At 39.4% G+C, this 17,950-nt stretch overlaps 1 protein-coding gene across 1 annotated transcript in view; it reads right to left on the bottom strand.

Annotated features, from left to right (window-relative positions):
* BRCA2 (BRCA2 DNA repair associated) overlaps positions 1–12,374 on the bottom strand; it is a 38,707-nt gene extending 26,333 nt beyond the window's left edge. Inside the window, exons 1-9 of the mRNA XM_005147689.4 lie at positions 12,296–12,374; positions 11,444–11,689; positions 9,046–9,154; positions 8,305–8,357; positions 8,160–8,200; positions 7,955–8,066; positions 6,452–6,507; positions 5,458–5,572; positions 575–1,753 (exon numbers count right to left, since the gene is read on the bottom strand). Coding sequence (XP_005147746.4) covers positions 575–1,753; positions 5,458–5,572; positions 6,452–6,507; positions 7,955–8,066; positions 8,160–8,200; positions 8,305–8,357; positions 9,046–9,154; positions 11,444–11,689; positions 12,296–12,374 — 1,990 coding nt within the window. The remainder of the gene's footprint in view (positions 1–574; positions 1,754–5,457; positions 5,573–6,451; positions 6,508–7,954; positions 8,067–8,159; positions 8,201–8,304; positions 8,358–9,045; positions 9,155–11,443; positions 11,690–12,295) is intronic.
* Between the last annotated feature and the right edge of the window lie 5,576 nt (positions 12,375–17,950).

Genomic DNA, 17,950 nt, shown 5'->3' with positions numbered 1-17,950 from the left:
CCTAATGAATAGTCCCGCACCAGCATCCCTGTAGGCGCCCTTCAGATACTAGAAGACTAAAGTAATTCTTCTAGTGACAACAGCTTTTAAAAATAGGAGTATGTGCTTCTTTCATTACATAATTCGTTTCTTTTAAATATTTTGTGTTTCTGGAAGAAACAGATGTAGAGTCTTAAACCCTCTAATTTTAGAAAAATAACAGTACAACTTGATAATTCTTTCTGATCTCTCAGACATTATCAACTCAGTCATGATAGCCCTTGACACTATGGATATCTAAACAGCACTGGCAAAGATATTAAAGCTTGTTAATTAGAGTAATGGCTCAAGTTTGAAGTTTCCTTTCCAGAAAGTAAGCTGAGAATAAAGCAGAAAATTAGCACCAGGCTACGTGAAAATAATGCTATTCTGTCACTATTACCATAAATGGACCCGTTCCGTATAATGATTCCCAGTTGTAGAACTACTTTATCACAAATACAAGACTTTACATGATTTTACCTGAAACATTTAAATAAAATGTTCTTAATAAATAAAGAAGCCTCCACAAATGATGAAAAGCTTAATAACATACCTTGCTTAGCAACACTGGCCACATGACATCCGTGAAATTCATATGGATCAGATTCTGAATGTAGTAATACAGGATGAATAGGTGACTCAGAGTTTACTTCTTTCTCTACTTCTTCTTCTTGATATAGTAACGTATTATTTATTGTATAAATGAATCTCTTGGATCTCTTTCTCAAGCTGGATAACATATTCAGGCTGCTTTTCAAGCCAGACTCTGCAAGAGTACTTTCATTATTTATTAAATGTAGGTCATTGCCATTACTGGGAGATGTAGCGCTACATACAAGTGGGTGAGACAGAACATCAGTTATGACAGATTTAGAAGCTGCTTTTAAATGCTTGGAAAAGTTGCCACCGTAGACTACAGAATACTCTGTGACATTTGTACTTTCAATTAATAAAGAATTATAGTTTAAGAAGCTCATTTTGGAAATCTTCTCAGCTGTACATCCTTTTACTAATTTTGGATCTTGAACACTGAAAGACACAGATTTTATTGGAGTTATTTCTGATGTTGGGTTGTTTTCAGAATTTTTCACTTCATAGCATTTTTCTGACAAATTGACACTCAACAGTTTTTGTGCTTTTATCAAGTCTGAAGTACCCAGTAAAGATGTTTCCAGAGCATCATCCTTGGTCATTAGTACTGTCTTCTCTTCTAAATTTTTCTCTCCACATAAGTCAGAAGGTGAAGAGCTACATATGGACATTTCCAAGTGAGTTACATCAAGATCAGATAAGTTTAGTTGAGACCACTGGCTTGATGACAATTGCATTTCTCTCACAGGCTTCTCATTCTCAGATAACTTATATATTCTACAATCTTGCCTATCTTCTGTGATCCTAAGTGACTCCAGTTCCTTGTGCCCTATTAAATTGCCATCTTTACCAACCCCTGTATCTGTGTTTTGGAGTAAAGAATCCTTTAGGTCAATAGGGTGGCTTTTTTCAGTCCAACTAGCTGTTTCCACTTCCTGTGAAATGACAGTCTTTCTTCTATTAGGTTCCTCAGAAGGAACATCTCCCTCTCCTTGTGCTGTACCAGTGGTTATTTCACGTTTCTGTACAGTATTGAGAGCATGCGGCAACAGCAGAAGAGTTCCACTGGACTTCACAGGCATGCTGAATGTATCCTCAAAGCTGTCCACCTTGCCAAATAAGCCGTTCAACATCTCTGACTCTAAAGAGTTTAAAGAAGATGGGGAGAGTAAAAGAAGTAAAAATTAAGTGTGGGGAAACAACTTAGGAACAATATCGTGCTTTTATAGGTAAATGCAGCTTTCAATTTTACAGTAATTGCCTCTACTCCAGAGCAAGTTTGGAAAGACAAATCTACATGACATTAAAGTAGGTTAATCTCCAGTCACAGCTGTTAGAGGAAGCAGGAAGCAAAAGACATACATGCAGATGCCCTAGCCTCCTGAGGGCTTTGGTACTTAAGCAGGTTTCCAAGATGAAGCCTAGCTGTCAAAGGGATTTTTAACTTCTATTGACAGGAGAATGAGTAGTAAATTTTACAAGACAAATGTCTGTATTTTTCCTTCCAAAATTTATACCTGGTCGTAGTATACAAAACAACTTTAAGAAGCTGCCTGGTTTTGTCTATAACTGTCAGCCAAGGAAACTGTTACTTAAGGATTTAATTGAACTACCTTTTGCTTTGATATAGAATAGTACAGGATTTACAAAGATTTAGAAAAGATTCATTTTTTTTAACTGATCAGGAAGCTTGTAAAAAGTTCTACATGATTAGCACAGGTGATAGAATAATAATGAGATTTTTTTTTTGTTTCTGCATAGAAATAATGAGGTGGAGGGAAAATAACCTAAATTTTACTTTGTAGATAGGCTTAAAAGTTTCTTCATACCAAATAAAAATAATACCTTCTAAGATGTATGAAACTAGACCCACCTATCAAGATAATGCACCTTAATAAAGACAGCTAGGTTTTATTTTGAGAGTAGTGTTTAAGGCTTTTTAAAATCAAAGAAGTGGTAACGAAGTACCTACAAAACACTGTTGTCCTCTCTTTTCCTTGGGCACATAACCAATAGCTTAGCTTTTTCCATAAGCCTTTTTAAGGTACATTTTCTATAATTTCAACCTCTGTAATTTTTCCCTGTTAGAACTTCTAAGTAACCTCATGTCCGAATTGCTTGCCATTTCCAAGTCCACAGAATATTTACCAATACTTGGCCACAAAAATCCAACTATTTTCAGTACACCCATCAAGAGTTCATGCCTATGTTGTAGACATAAACCCACTTCTCATCATATTACTTTAACAGTTACTCATTCTCTTTACTTTCTATTTTTTGCCGAGAAGCAGAAGGTATCACTAAACTGGATCTTGAAAAGAAGAAACTGTAACACTACAGATCAAGTGTACAGGTCCTCTTCCCTTATTAAAGTACATTACTCTCAAGTAATATCTGCATCCACATCCTTTCATCCTGTAATAATTTCTGAATAGAGCTTTCTAAAAATATAGTCATGTTTCTTTTTACTTAAACAGGAACCACTAGTTTTAATTGAAAAAAAGAAAACCAGGAGTATCTGAAAGCTTGTAAAGATAATGTTTGTACACTGAATAACCTGAACGCAGGGGAAAAAAAAAATCCAAAAATAAAAGAAGCTCATTTTGACTTCTAAACTCACTGGAGAGTCAGTGAAATGACAACCCCCTAGACCTGAACTGCACAACAGAATTTTCCTGTTTTCCCAGTAAGCACCTCTCCTTCTGGGTAAATAATACAGTACTCATTAAAAAAGAGCCTTAAGCTTTAGATGGTCCTGCTCTGGATTAATATATTGATGGACTGTTAGGATATATCATCCCATTTCAGGCTGGAATCTTTTTTAGCAGAGGATACTGAACCTACTGCATGAATAGTTCTAGACACTGAAGTTAAAGATAGACCATTTACTCTGATCAGGGTTATAAACTGGAATGAATGATGCCATTTTGGTTTTTTGATTCAAAGAGTTTAAATACAAAGTTTTGGTCAAAAGGTCAGGGTAAAGTATCTAAAAACATTACAGAATTTTATGTTTCACGTTAGTTTTCAATTTAAATAGCTTCTTCAATCTATAGATTTGAAGAACCTTAACTCTGAATCCACAGTTACGCACTACATACTACATAGTTATACACTATATACTACAGCAAAGCTGTGAATTCTGATACAAGGGCCAGATGCCTAAAGCTTAGTGTTACAGTGAGCAGTCATAAACTTGCTTAAACTAGGGACATGAACCTTAGGAATTAATTAATGGGTTATAAATGAACATTCTTAATGACTATATGCAAATTTAGGTCCTTCTGTAAAATTCTGAGGTTTTAACACCACAGTACATAACTTGCAGTCCATGGTTACACTAAATGTAAACAGATTAAAAAAAACAAACTTTCCTCCTCCCCCACATTATTACAACTAAGAACAAAAAAACATCCAGTAAAAGAATCTTTGAAATATTTGGCAGTTCCTGTATTTTAGACTGAGTACATATATTCAGTCTCAGTGCTATTAATGACACAATGGGCACAATATAAATAATCTCACTGTATCCTTGAAATCATGAAGGTATTCAAATCAATATTATGATCTCTTTTTTCTTTGACTGAAACAAAATGCATACCTAATAAAACCGACTGCATTTCACGATCATACAACACTATTCCAGAGAAAACCAACATCTGAAAGCTGTAAACATGGAGGTTTGAGCTATCCTTTTCACATTGCATCTTCAAATGCCAAATTAACTATTACCAAAATGGGAAGACACACACACACAAAAAAGACATTTGCAAAGTTATTTTATAATTTAAGAGAAATTGATTTCTTCCTTTTATTTTTACACAGAGGTTGTTTTAACTAGCTTTCTCTACTGTAGTACGCAATGCAATAAGCCATTTCAGAATACAGAACAGGACACGAATTTGCCCTTCCTTTCTAGTATTTTACAGACTACAGATTACTTGAATATATTTACTACCAACTACATTTTTTTTTACTATGTTTGAACCTACAATATAAAAATAGCAGTATATAATGCTCTGCAGGAACAATGCATCCTGACCCCAGCCATTCATAGACACCCTCACCAAATTCTAAACTGATTCTCTCACAGTTCTTTCAGGTACCACCAAACAGTACTTTCAGGGCAGTCCAATTAATTCAGAAGAGGAGACATACAATCCTAAGGATATACTGTCTTGTCTAGCCTGTGTCAATCTCTACGGCACCCTTTTATACTCATGCATGCTGAACAGATTTCTCCCTTCTGCCATCAAATCAAATAAAACAGCTAGCTCACAATGAAGTGAACCTCTTCACTATTCACTAACATGATTTCAGGACACAGAATGAAAATGCTTTTTTCCCCTGGCTATTTTCTGCATTCTTTTAATTAAAAGTTAACATTTCTTTTTCCTAAAGAATTTGTCACATTTTGAACTACTAATATGTAAAGTAAATGAAGAAGAGATATAACAATATCCAAAACCAACCTTACCACAGAATAATGAGTATTGGCATGAAACTTCATGATAAAGCTAAATCTGTTCAACAGCTAGAAGTAGTAGTCTTGCTCCCCCTTGAGCCTGCACCATTTTTCTCTCTGAGCTCTCCCATAGTTTCAAGCCTTCACTTATTAATCTGGTTGTCATCCAGTGGCAAGGTAAGCTAATTAACTGACTCAGCAAAAACTGATTCCCTTTTTTAAGGCTATATTAGTTTTGCAAAGTTGACTCTATTCAGGAAGTGGGAGTACACAGTTGGCAGGGGATATAAGGTAAGATCAGCTCAAGCTATACAACATAACTTCACCCTCAACCTTGCTTCACAGTATAATCAGCAATAAAACAAAATGCTGATGCATACCAAAATCTTTGATGTCATCTTCAGCAGTTAGCTCTACTGTCTCTGGTTCAGGCAGCATACTTGCATCACTTGTCCCAGGACATTTATCATGGTTGGAAAAAAAGTTGTGCGAAATCTGTAAACCAAAGACATAAGCTGTTATATTAAATAACAGGAATTGTCACTTTAACAGTAAAACATTTACTGCAGTATTTGAGTAATTCCCCATCTCTTAAAATGAAACACAGTATTTTCACAGGTAGACTTGAAAATAAATAAGCAGATAACCCCATTTTCAATGCAAATCAGGTTCCATTCTACAGCCAATTTAATTGTGGTGAGTGGGTTCAGTAGCTTACTGTAAGCAAGCCTCAGAAATGAGCAAAGACATAAGGAAGCAGAAAGACTTTCTGCTTATTTTAACTTTGTTAATTGTGAAGTTTCAGGTATTTAAGAATCAAACAAATTTTTAATTGAATCTTGTTAATGCCATCCTCAGTATTCAATCTGAGTAACCACTCAGCTTTCATATACATACAGTAAAATTATAATTATGCAAGAACTCTAACATCCTCAAAAGACTGAAATCAATACTCAATTTTTACTCCTGGTGTAGTGGTTACGCACAACAAGTTATTGTCAAACAGTAACTTTCAAAGCTCTTTCAAAACAGGAAAAAAAAAACAAACAACCCCCCTCAGATAAATAGCATATTGCAGTTCCTAGGTTTGATGTCTCTTTGAATGACTCCCACTGCTGCTGAATCCAAGTGGTTTTGGTTTGCTTTTTTAAAAACATGGCAAAAGTATTCCTCAAAGTGGGTTATTTGTGACAATACAGTCTACAGCCAGGTTTTGCAAGTTTAGTTTTGTGAGCAGTAACTTCTAAAACCAGCCAGATAGGAGCCTAGAATGAAAATTACAGAATTTTTTTATTCCTTACTCAAGGAATGTAAACATGTAACTGAATAGCTTAACTGAAATTAAGGAACAGCATAGCTCTTAAAGCTACTTACTATATCAGCTCTTCCATCCTGTCGCTTTGCTCCAGAAAGACAATCATTCTCTCTAGCTTTAGAAAACAGACAGACAAGTCAATTAATTGGCTCCAAAGTAATTTGCTGGGTTCAAATATAGTCGTGTTTTGGGAGGGTTTTCTGCAACTCAGATCTGTAAACAAAAAACTACTAAAAAGTTCTAACTGAAAAGTCCTACAAGTGAGCCTGGGAGACAAATGCAGTTCCATAACAGCACAAAACACCCTCAATGACAGGTAGCAGTTTTTGCTGCATGGGTAGACCAGTTACTCCTCTGAGACCACCATCACTGTCATTCCCCTTTCAAGCAGTTATTCATGGCACTGCTCTGTCCAAGGATCTGGATAAGACCATGAAGCCTCTCTCAAGAATTTGTTGGTTTCCATTTCCTCCCACAAAAGCAGTAATCACCTAGATTACAAAAGGAGAAAGTGAACCCTATTTTTAAGATACCTAAGAGCAGTATATTCAAATAACATGTTTCATAGACATAGCAACTCCTTTCCATGTAGCAGCCAAATGACTCACTCTTTTCTTTCACAGGGGTCAGATGGCAGAGAGTGGGCATCACTGCTATAAAATCCTATGCTCATCCAGGAAGTGGAAGAATGAGAGGTCAAACAACTTTTCCCTCAGAGTACCACTATTAAGCTACGGGTAGTTCCCCCAGCCTCTCTCTTCAGGTCATAACATTCTGAATGAAGAACACGCAAAATGACACAACTCAGTAGCCCTGAGAACAGTGTTACCCCTCCCTCCCAAGAATTTTCCTTTCTCAAGAGTTTTCATCAACAAATCACACAGTCAAATTTCATTTTGCTTATCATATGCTAATGAAATTCCATTTAGAACAACACCTTAGGTCAAGGCTTGATGTTTAGCATCACTGTCAGTTACCACTTAAATAGCTATCAGCCACCTGACTCTCATTCACAGTTATGCTTGCAGAGCTGTTTCCACAGCTGCACAGTAAATGAGGTCCAGGAATTATTCTGTCCAAATAACCCAGGAAACACAATCTTCAATTGGATCACTATCTCAATATGCCTCACTGCACTGATGTGATGGTAGGCACTGTGAGAAAGGTTAAAAACACTGAAGCCAGCACTGCTGCTCTAAAGTTTACTCAATGGGCTACCTCCTTAGACTTCATAAATATATTCACATGACAACCTTAATAGTATCTAGTTTTGTGATAGTGTAGAGCAGTCATCATCTAATCCTCTTCCTATGCTTCACTATATTATTTTTAAATTTATATTCTCTAATCCCTTATACAAAGGAATAAAACTTTCAAAAAGCAATGACACACTTAATGTAATTTCTCCTTTTACGGCTGCGTTACTCAATGTCACCCACTTAGAATCACTGCAAGTTTTGCCCTTTTTAATTAAAGCCACAAAAAAAAAATCAGTTCACACTAAGTGAGCTTTCAGTGTCAAAACCAGAACTTCTTTAGCAAGCCTTCATTTTTAGAAATACCTAGTATCACTGTTGCACCAAGTGTAGGAGGTGTGGCTAAAGAACTTGACCAGGACATATCTGGATCCACTTCTGCTCCCAGACTTTCAGAAATACGCTTTGGAGTTCTGACCTAGAAATATATTTAACAATTATTATTTCTATGAAGAATTCTAAATGTACTACTCCATAAAAGGAAAACAGAATGCATGAATAATGTATTTACCTCCAAAAGTTTAGGTGTGCAAAACAAGCTTCCATATGGTCCTAAAAGAAAATATTTAATAGGGACATTAAATAATACTGACAACATAAGGTTTTTTTTATCTACAGATATATATTTTGTAAAACCAGAAAGTGAAAATACAAACCTGGAATATTATTTCTCTGTGGTGTTCTGTAAGTATTCCTTAAAATAGCTGGACTGCAAAACATAACCAAATATTAATTTAACTTCTCAATTTCTGAGAATAGGTAAATATTTTACACATTACATACATTACCACTTCCACCCATGGCTATTTGCCTGACTGAAAAAAAAATATTTAAATTTTTCCTAACTGGCAGTCAGTATTTTAAACCTTACTACAAGCTTATTACAAACAGCAAAATGCTTCTTTTCTGAAATATATTAATTTTCAGAGATTGTCTAGCAAATAGAAATATGATACATTTCATTATAACCATGCATTTATTAATATGCTGTATGAAACTATAGAAATTGGCTTAATTAATTAAACTATTCTTATAGTCAACATGAGTACTTTGATCAGATTCATATGAAATACACACATTAAAATTTACACAATTCTACACAAATATAGAAAACAGAACTATTACTAAAAAAACCTCAGTAAATACTATAAGTGGCTTTACAAATTACTACTTGAGAAGCACATGATACATCACTGCTCCTTTTTCTTGCACTGGATCTTGAGGATTTGGAAAGCTGAAATAATATCAACAAATACCATATGACTGTAGGTATGAAATACATCAGACGTACAAGATGAGTCACTGCTCTGAAAAAGTCTACCAGTCAAATATGGTGGGTTTAACATTGATTTTGAGTAAAATCTCATTTTCTGTTTGTGTTGGCATACTTAGCATACCTAGCTGCAAGGAAGTTGTGACAGGTACTAGGAGGAGAAGCAAGTGTTTCATTTTCTTGATCTATTACTTTTCTTCTTGTGATACTTGGGCTTGTCAAATTCTCTCTGCCTGCAACATAGGAGATAATAACAACACAGCTTTGCAAAACTACAGACAACAGTTTCAGTTTTGGGTTTAAAGACAAACTTAAAAAAAAAAAAAAAAAAGCAACATCTGATTTTTAGTTAAAAAAAAGCAAAACCCCCAAGCCCCAATACTTCCTTCCTCTGGTGTTTTGAGTGTGTGCAAATTCCATGCCCAAAAAATGCTAAACATATTTCATAGGCATAGCCAAAAAAACCTCATTATGTCACTTTATTCACTTGATATATGTGAATAAATATAAACATGCTTCAGTACATTTTCTTAATCTTATTCAAGTCATGTATTTCATGTCAGCTTTAATATACTGTATTGCACCTTTTATGTCACCGCAGAAGTTGTTCTTAGGAGAAACTCAACACATGCAAACACGCATTTGCACAAACTTTCCTTCACATTTACCTAAGACATTGATCTGAATAATCATCATAAAGCAAAAATTATGTCAGGAACTGTTAGTGGAGGCACTGTCACTGGTAGCAGTAGCCGTTTTCTATGCTAAGCATCTCCAGGCAAAAGTGAGTGTGCCCACCAAAGCAGCTGAAGCCTCTGAACCATGAGCCTCTCACGTGAACAAGCCACTACTCAGAATTCGTACTCAGAAATTTCCAAACTTCTGTAACAGAAATTACACCTAGGTTTCTGAATTTCTCTCTGCTTCTGAGTTCAAGCCCATATGCACAGCATGACTGCATCTCAGTACCATACTAAGGTGAAATCCAAAAGCTTCCTGTTTTCACAAGGAGGAAATCTATGCACACAAGCTACTTGGCTCTAATTAAGAAAACTAGTAGAAGATCTGAGGCCAGCCACAGGTAAACTTCACCTTCCCTTCCTTAGGGAAGTATATGCAAATGTCCACATGCACAGACACATAGCAAAAGTAACCAATTTGAAAAGAAGAACCATAGGATTCCATGCTACCAAGAATTTACAAGGGACTTAACACTGTAGGAGTCCAAATAATTGTAAGAAACATGTCTGTCCTCAGCTGAGAATAAATTGAGCAGCAGATCAGTAGTTAACTTCAGAAAAACAAACAGGGTAACAATATTCTCTGGAAGTAATATTATAAAGTATATTTGAATAGTAGCACAATTCTAGACCTTGAAAGACTTTGCTTTATGACCCAAGAACAATTCTGGTAATAAAGTTGTGTTTGTCTATAACCTGTTTAGAAAAGCTTATCGTTAGGAGGGCATAGACACAGCTGATGTACAAATCAGATATTACCGGAATGGGGTTAGATATTCTTCCGTAGAAAAGATTCTTATATATGATCTATAATTCATTCTCCACAGAAAAGAGTCTTCCTTCTGTCCAAGGAGAATAACTACGGCTTTCAGGTACAACAAAAAGGGGCAGTAACATGCACTTTATTTCCAAAGCCCAAGCACCTCACAAACGTAATAAGAAGTACCTCCTTAAGTGGTAAAATTCTGTTTCCAAATGGAAAAGTGTAATTTCTTTCCATGACTTAAGAGTTTTACTAGTTCAAAGAGCTCAGTGCTTCTAAATCTTTCTAAAATAGGTAAAGGTGTGCTCCACAGATTACCTCATACTTCGGTATGATAAGCGTTATACTCTCTTTAAAAGATTTTCAGAGATTTTGCATAGAACAAAAATCAGGCTGCTAAAAAGAAATAAAAATAAAATCACTCTGATTTTCAGTCAACAGGTTACACTCATAAGCACACATCTCCTTATATTAACAGTATTCAGGGCATGTAGTGAAACGACAAAGGGTAACGGTTTTAAACTGAAATTTAGACCAGATATTAGGAAGTAGTTCTTTACTGTGAGAGTGGTGAAGCACTGGAGCAGTTGCCCAGAGAAACTGTAGCTGCTCCACACCTGGCAGTGTTCAAGGTCAGGTTGGACAGGGCTCTAAGCAATCTGGTCTAGTGGAAGGTGCCCCTGCATATGGCAGGGGGGTTGGAACTAGGTGACCTTTAAGGTACCTTCCAAACCATTCTGTGGTTCTATTAGGACCATGATAATCTCTCTTCTACAGGGAACTTTGCATATACATTACCAGTTTAATGTAAGGCTGAATCAGTTGTCAAGATTCTGTGTTTTTATAGGTGGTTTTCAGAAGCATATCACAATAAGCATTTTAATCACACAATTTCTGCAGCAGCATTATCTGTTACAGTAACAGTAGTCAGCTACAAACGATAAAAAGTCTCTTGCTATGGAGGGCACAAACCATCATTAGGTGTCACTTTAAAAAATAAACAAATAAAAATTACTCACTTGCTTCTATTTTTTTCTGATCCACTTCCTTTCCAGGAGAAGAATAAGGTGGTAATATTTGTTCTTTAAAAATCAGAGGAGTTGATACCAGCTGACTGTATGTAGAGGGTTTCGCCCTTGGTGTTTTAAAAGATGTTTGATCAAGCCAGACAAGGGGACCATCAAGTTCTCCTAACAATTTAGGCTCATATGGGGGTGCTTCTGCGCTGAGTTCTTCAAACCAGTTGAGACTGACAGGTCCTAAGTCTATGAAGAAAAACATAGCAAACTATGTGAAAAAAAGAATCCTCCATGCAGGATATGAAAATACATTAGCATTTAAATGCTAGCAGCAAATTGCACTGCTCCTTCTGTCACACTTCTGTTTGTTTCTAGACAGCTTTGAGCTCTGATACCTACAAGATATAAAAGAATGCCTACCCAAATTCTCCAACCATTAACGAAACAAATCAAAGAGCAGATAAATACCTATTTTGTTTAAAATCAAAGGTATACTTGTGGCTTTTAGTTTATCTCTTAGTTAGACTGTTAAGGTTCCTTTTAACATTAATAAATCATACTACTAGAGGTGCATTTGGCAAAAGACTAAACCTAGTCTACATGTGGGTACATAAGGAGGAAATAGCTTAAAAGCAAGTGAAAAAAAAAGTAACTGAGCACGCATTATGAAAAATAACTTCAAAGAAAAATATAAGGAGATATATAAAAAGCAGGTATTAGCAAATACAGATCTGGGGCAAGAAGAGCAGCTAACAAGTTGCAAAATGCTTTTCTATGGAACATACAGCAGATAAAATACCAATGTCCAGAAAGCAACCCTAATAGAAATGATTTCCTGTAGAAAAACCGTACCTGATTCACTGCAATGTGCCTTAAATACTTCAAAGAAAGTCAGTCTCTCCACAGGTCTGCAAGCCATTGTGCTATCCATAACGTTACTGGAAATGTTGTGGAAAAACCTGAGAAGAAATGAGAAAAAACTTTCATACAGTGCTATTCTAATGTCGTGGGACTGCAAGCCTTAAGTCTGGTTTCCTGTGTTAGTAGGTGTGTCATAGCCCAGCCTGGTTATCTTTAAGACTGTGATGCCTGTGCTCATGCACTGCAATGGGACAAACATGGTATGTAAACAGATCAGAAGAGCATAAGGCAACATACCAGAGATAATAAAATCACTGAGCAAATACAGGATAAAACCGAGATGGAATGGGCAGAACACTCTTGAGATATTTTACTAATAAATGAAAAATCCACACTATTAAATACTAGGATACAGCATATACTAATACATATAAACTAGTACAACCATTACAACTTATGCGTCAACAATGATTTAAAGATGCTTTCAAGGGGAGGAGGCAGTCAGTTTCACAGTTCTACTAAAAACCAGGTACAAGACTGCCACAGAAAATTCCCTGCTTATTTTAACACGTGTATTGTTTCCACGGCAAAATCAGTTTCCCCCGCGATAGCTGTTTTACACACACTGCCTCACCAGAACGATGAGAGTGACAGGCACTTAAAGAAGAGTAAAGGACTATTCTGGAGCAAATCAAGTAATGCAAAACTACCTCAGAAGTACATTTTAGAAGCCGAAGCGCCCCATCGACGCCGCTTCCCGTCAGGGACGGCTCCTGCCGGGCACTCACCACACGCGGGACGCTGCCTGTGCAGCCGCCACCGCCTCACCCCGCAGCGCCGAGGGGCCTCACAAGGCGACACCCCCATTCCCCCCACACACACGGGACCCCCGGCGGGCCGGTAACCGCAATCCCCTCCCAGGCCGTGAGCAAGGCTGCAGCGGGAGGGACCTGCCGGCGGGACTGGACTCTCAGGGAAACCCCGCAGCCCGCGCAGGGGCAGGCCCCGGGCAGCGCAGGCAGAGCCACCCGCGGGCCGTTTACCTCCGTTCGGCCCCTCAGGCGGCGCGGCTGCATCGCCTCACGCACGGGGGAGCGGCCCCACTCCGCAGGAACAGCGGCACGCACAGCACCACCACAGCCCTCCCGGCGCCCCGCTCAAAGCTCGGCGCCAGCCCGTGCGCCTGCGCACTGCTCGCATCCGCGTTCCCGCCTGCCCCGGCCGGCCCGTCACGGGAAGGGGGTGGTGTCGTGGCGACCCCGTGCGCCTTGTGTGGGTCGGGGCAGCTGCTGCCGAGGGAGTGTGGGGTTGCTCCTGAGTGGTCCCCCTCCGTGAGCGCTGTCTCACAATACGGACAGGGAGCGTGCCGAACCAAGGGCACACGTCTCTATAGATGTGGGAGATGAAGTATCGCATCCAAGGGACACATCCATCCTCCTGCTTAACAGCGCTTAACACCAGCGTCCCAGGAAAAGGCTCCAGGAGCCCTGCAGTGAGATGTACTACTGTGATGGAGTGTCACTGCTGTAGAAATCTTGACCTCATATGCTGAGGTGGCTTATTAGGTTGATACTACAATGATGATATTACAATAAAGAGAATATTATTATCTTCCATATACATGGCCATTCTTGTTTTGACTCTTGATAAGTTCTTGGCCTCAGCAATGAGTCCATAAAATAACTTCAAGTTGGGTGGAATATTCATATGCTTCAGGGTCTCTTTATACAAGAAATTTTCCATGTCCTTCTTCCTTCCAACAAAATTACTGAATTTCTAACTGGGGAAGCTGCAGTGCCTAGCTCTTCCCAGAGCATTCAAACATCTCTTGAATGATGGCACGTAGCTTCCAATTCAATCTCTATACCCCAAAGCACCTGAACAGCTTACTCTTTTTTGAGCCATGCTGCAGTCATTAAGTTTAAACCTGCTCATCTCCATACCCCTGTTTTCACTTGCTGCAGATAGTGCTTTGAAAACCCAGGCATAATGTGGAGCCTTGAGCCATCTTTCTTTTGACTGTGATGAGTGTTTCCTGAATCTTAACCTCCTGCTGATCCATAAAAATGTTGTTTTTACTGATTTCAGACACTTGAAATGCTATTTTACAAGTACACTGTGAACTTTTAAAGACATCACCCCTACCAGCTCTTCCATAGCCCCGGTCTTGTTGGCCCACTAAAATTTTATAAAGCAATGAGGAGTTACACAATGAATTACTTCACATCACAGCAGGTCCAGGGATTTGGGGATTCTGCAGTTTCTAAATCCTTACACAGTTTGGCTGATTTAATTACCTGATTTAACTATATTAACTATGATATTACATTAGAATTGAACTACAGTGATGTGATTATGGAAGAAGGACTGTTAGATGAATATGTACGTGCTTGTACTGCTAAAATTTATTTCATTATACAGGCATTAAGACACTTTTCCCGGTATAACTGTTTTCCCTTCAGAGCAGTGTACAAGCTTGTCCTGGTTTCAGCTGCAACTATTATTTTTCTCCTTCCTGGCAGTTTGTGAGTGCTGTTTTGGCTTTGGTCTGGGAGCAGTACTGATAACATCCTCATTTTTAGTTGTTGCTCAGTAGTGCTTACACCGATCCAGGACTTTGTAGTCTCCTATGCTTTGCCAGTGAGGAGGGGCACAAGAAGCCATGAGGAAGCAGAGATAGAACACCTGACCCAGACTAACCAATGGATATTCCATACCACAGCACCTCATGCCCAGTATATAAATTGGGGGGACTTACCTAGAAGGGATCAATCGCTGCTCAGGTTGGGCTGGGTATAGGACAGCAGGTGGTGAGCAATTGTATTGTGCATCACTTGTGTTTATTGTTTTTTTCCCTATTAGTTTTACATTCTTTCCCCTTGTTATTCCCCTTATCATTATTACTATCATTATTAGTATTAGTATTATATTGTACTTTTAGGTATTAAACTGTTCTTACCTCAGCCTTTGGGGTTTACATTCTTTCAATTTTCCTCGCTGTCCCACCCAGAGGGGAGAGGAAAAAGGGTGTGTGAGTAAAAGGCTGCATGGTTCTGAATTACCAGCTGGGTCTAAACCATGATAGTCCTTTTAGGCACCCAACACATGGTGACACAGCAGAAGAAGTTTCTGAGAAAGAGAATAATTCAAATCCTTCTGAAGGCCAGTTTTGCCAAAAAACAGAGTAAGGTCAAGGGGCCTGCACAGGAGATCCAGTTTTGGGGAATAAAATGGCAAGATGGACGTTGCCAGATCCCCACAGATGTGATCAACAAGATAACAGCAATGTGTCCACCAATTAATGAGAAAGAAACATAAGTTTTCTTGGGTGTTGTGGGGTTCTGGAGAATGCACATCCCAAATTAGTCTGATTGTAAGCCTTCTCTATCACATGACCCGGAAGCAGAATGATTTCAAATGGGGCCCTGAGCAACAACAAGCCTTTGAACAAATTAAATGCAAGATAGTTCATGCAGTAGCCCTTGGACCAGTCCAGACCAGGCAAGATGTGAAATACGTGCTCTACACTGCAGCTGGGGAGAATGGTCTTACCTGGAGCCTCTGGCAGAAAGCTCCAGGGGAGACTCGAGGTCTACCCCTCGGCTTTGGAGTCCAGGATACAGAGGTTCTAAGGCCAGCTATACTCTAACTGAAACAGAGATACTGGCAGCCTATGAAGAGGTTTGAGCTGTTTCAGAAGTGGTTGGCACTGAAGCACAGCTGTTTCTCGCACCCCAGTTGCCCGTGCAGGGTTGGATGTTCAAAGGCAGTGTCTCCTCTACACATCATGCAACCAATGCTACATGGAGTAAGTGGGTCATACTTAATTACATGACAAGCTCAAATAGGAAATCCCAGTTATCCAGGAATTTTAGAAGTCACCATGAACTGGCCAGAGAGCAATACTTTACCTCTACACTAACTCATGGATGGTGGCAAATGCCCTATGGGGGTGTTTGCAGCAATGGAAGTAGAGCAACTGGAAACACAGAGGTAAACCCATCTGGGCTGCTGCACTGTGGCAAGATATCACTGCCCAGGTGCAGAACCTGGTGGTGAAGGTATGCCATGCAGATGCTCATGTACCGAAGACTTGGGCCACTGAGGAACACCAGAACAACGAACAGGTGGATCAAGCTGCTAAGATTGAAGTGGCTCAGAGGGACTTAGATTGGCAACATAAGGGTGAATTATTTTTAGCCCGATGGGCCCAACACCTCAGGCTATCAAAGCAGAGATGCGACATGGCACCCCAGATAGAATTTGAACTCATTTCTGGAATAACCTTATAGACACTTGGGTCAAAGAGCACAGCACTGAGTGGGTATATGACATCCCCTACCATGCGCCATCCTCTGGGAAAATCAAATTGGTACAGTGGACTGCCAGAAGCTACACTGAGAGCAATGGGTCGTGGGACCTACAAACATTGGGATACACATTTAGTAAAAGCCACCTGGCTAGTCAACACTAGGAAATCCACCAACAGGGCCCGCCCAGCCCAATTAGAAGTTTTACATAGTGTAGAAGGGGATAAAGTTCCTGTGGTGCACACAAAGAATTTACTGGGAAAAACAGTCTGGGTTATTCCTGTTTCAGATAAAGGCAAACCCATTTGTGGAATTGCTTTTGCTCAGGGATCTGGTTGTACATGGTGGGTAATGCAGGAAGATGGGGAAGTCTGGTGTTGTACCTCAAGAGAATTTAAATTTGGGTGAAAACAGCCAATGAACTCAATTATATGCTGTTGTCTGCTACGTAGCACTTCTATAACCGATCAGCTAGATGTCCATCTCTGCCACTCTGGGCTTTTAAAAGAAAATATGTGCTGTCATGATCATCAGCAGAGAATAAAGTCATGGGAAAAGCCGGCAGCAGCAGCAGATTAAGTATCTGCATTTGCTCAGTTGTCAGTGGAGCTTATCTGGGCTTTGTTAGCTTCCCAACCTCCCCTCCCCAACTGCCCCCCTTTCTTTTCTTCTTCTAAGACCATAAAGTGAAGGAGTTGGGAGCAAGCAGATTTTCCCTCCCCATGAAAGCTATGGTTGTCCCAGCTGTGACTGAATTACATCTGTTCATCTTTTCAGGGTCTCCCAGAAATGCACTACTTTTTGAGCACTGAATACTTAATCAGTTCTCTGAAGATCTTCACCAGTGTACAGCTACGTAAACAACCAAGGCTTTACTCAGCCCTGGACTTGTTCTTGCAGTGTTCAATGCAGTCATGTAGCCCCATGGCTGTTTCCCACCTGAAATTGGAGATGAAGGCCTCCATCAGCAACACAAGCCAGCCTGTGTGCGCAGTGCACAGCTGCAGGGCAGCTGGGCACAGCCCTCGGCCTGACAGAGACATTGATGAGGTGATGATGGCACATCCCACCCATGATGGTGGCACAGGGCCCTCCCATCATGGCCTGCATGCCCAGGCTTCCACACTCTGTTCCTGGAGGACCATCAATTCCTATCTGTACCCAGCTCTACTGGGCAGGGATGAGAAAAGGTCTGCAACCCTCCCTTTGTCATCAGCCCTCCACCGGGCTGGGGCCAATTTCCCCATCAATTAGCATCAATTAGCATCAACTCTCAAGATAAGATAAAAGGCAGGGCAGGGGAAGAACAAGGGCTGACTTTTCTGTGGTTATGAGC

The sequence above is a fragment of the Melopsittacus undulatus genome, chromosome 2 (genome assembly GCF_012275295.1).
Source record: "Melopsittacus undulatus isolate bMelUnd1 chromosome 2, bMelUnd1.mat.Z, whole genome shotgun sequence".
Taxonomy (NCBI): domain Eukaryota; kingdom Metazoa; phylum Chordata; class Aves; order Psittaciformes; family Psittaculidae; genus Melopsittacus; species Melopsittacus undulatus.
This window is presented reverse-complemented; position numbering and strand designations above follow the sequence as displayed.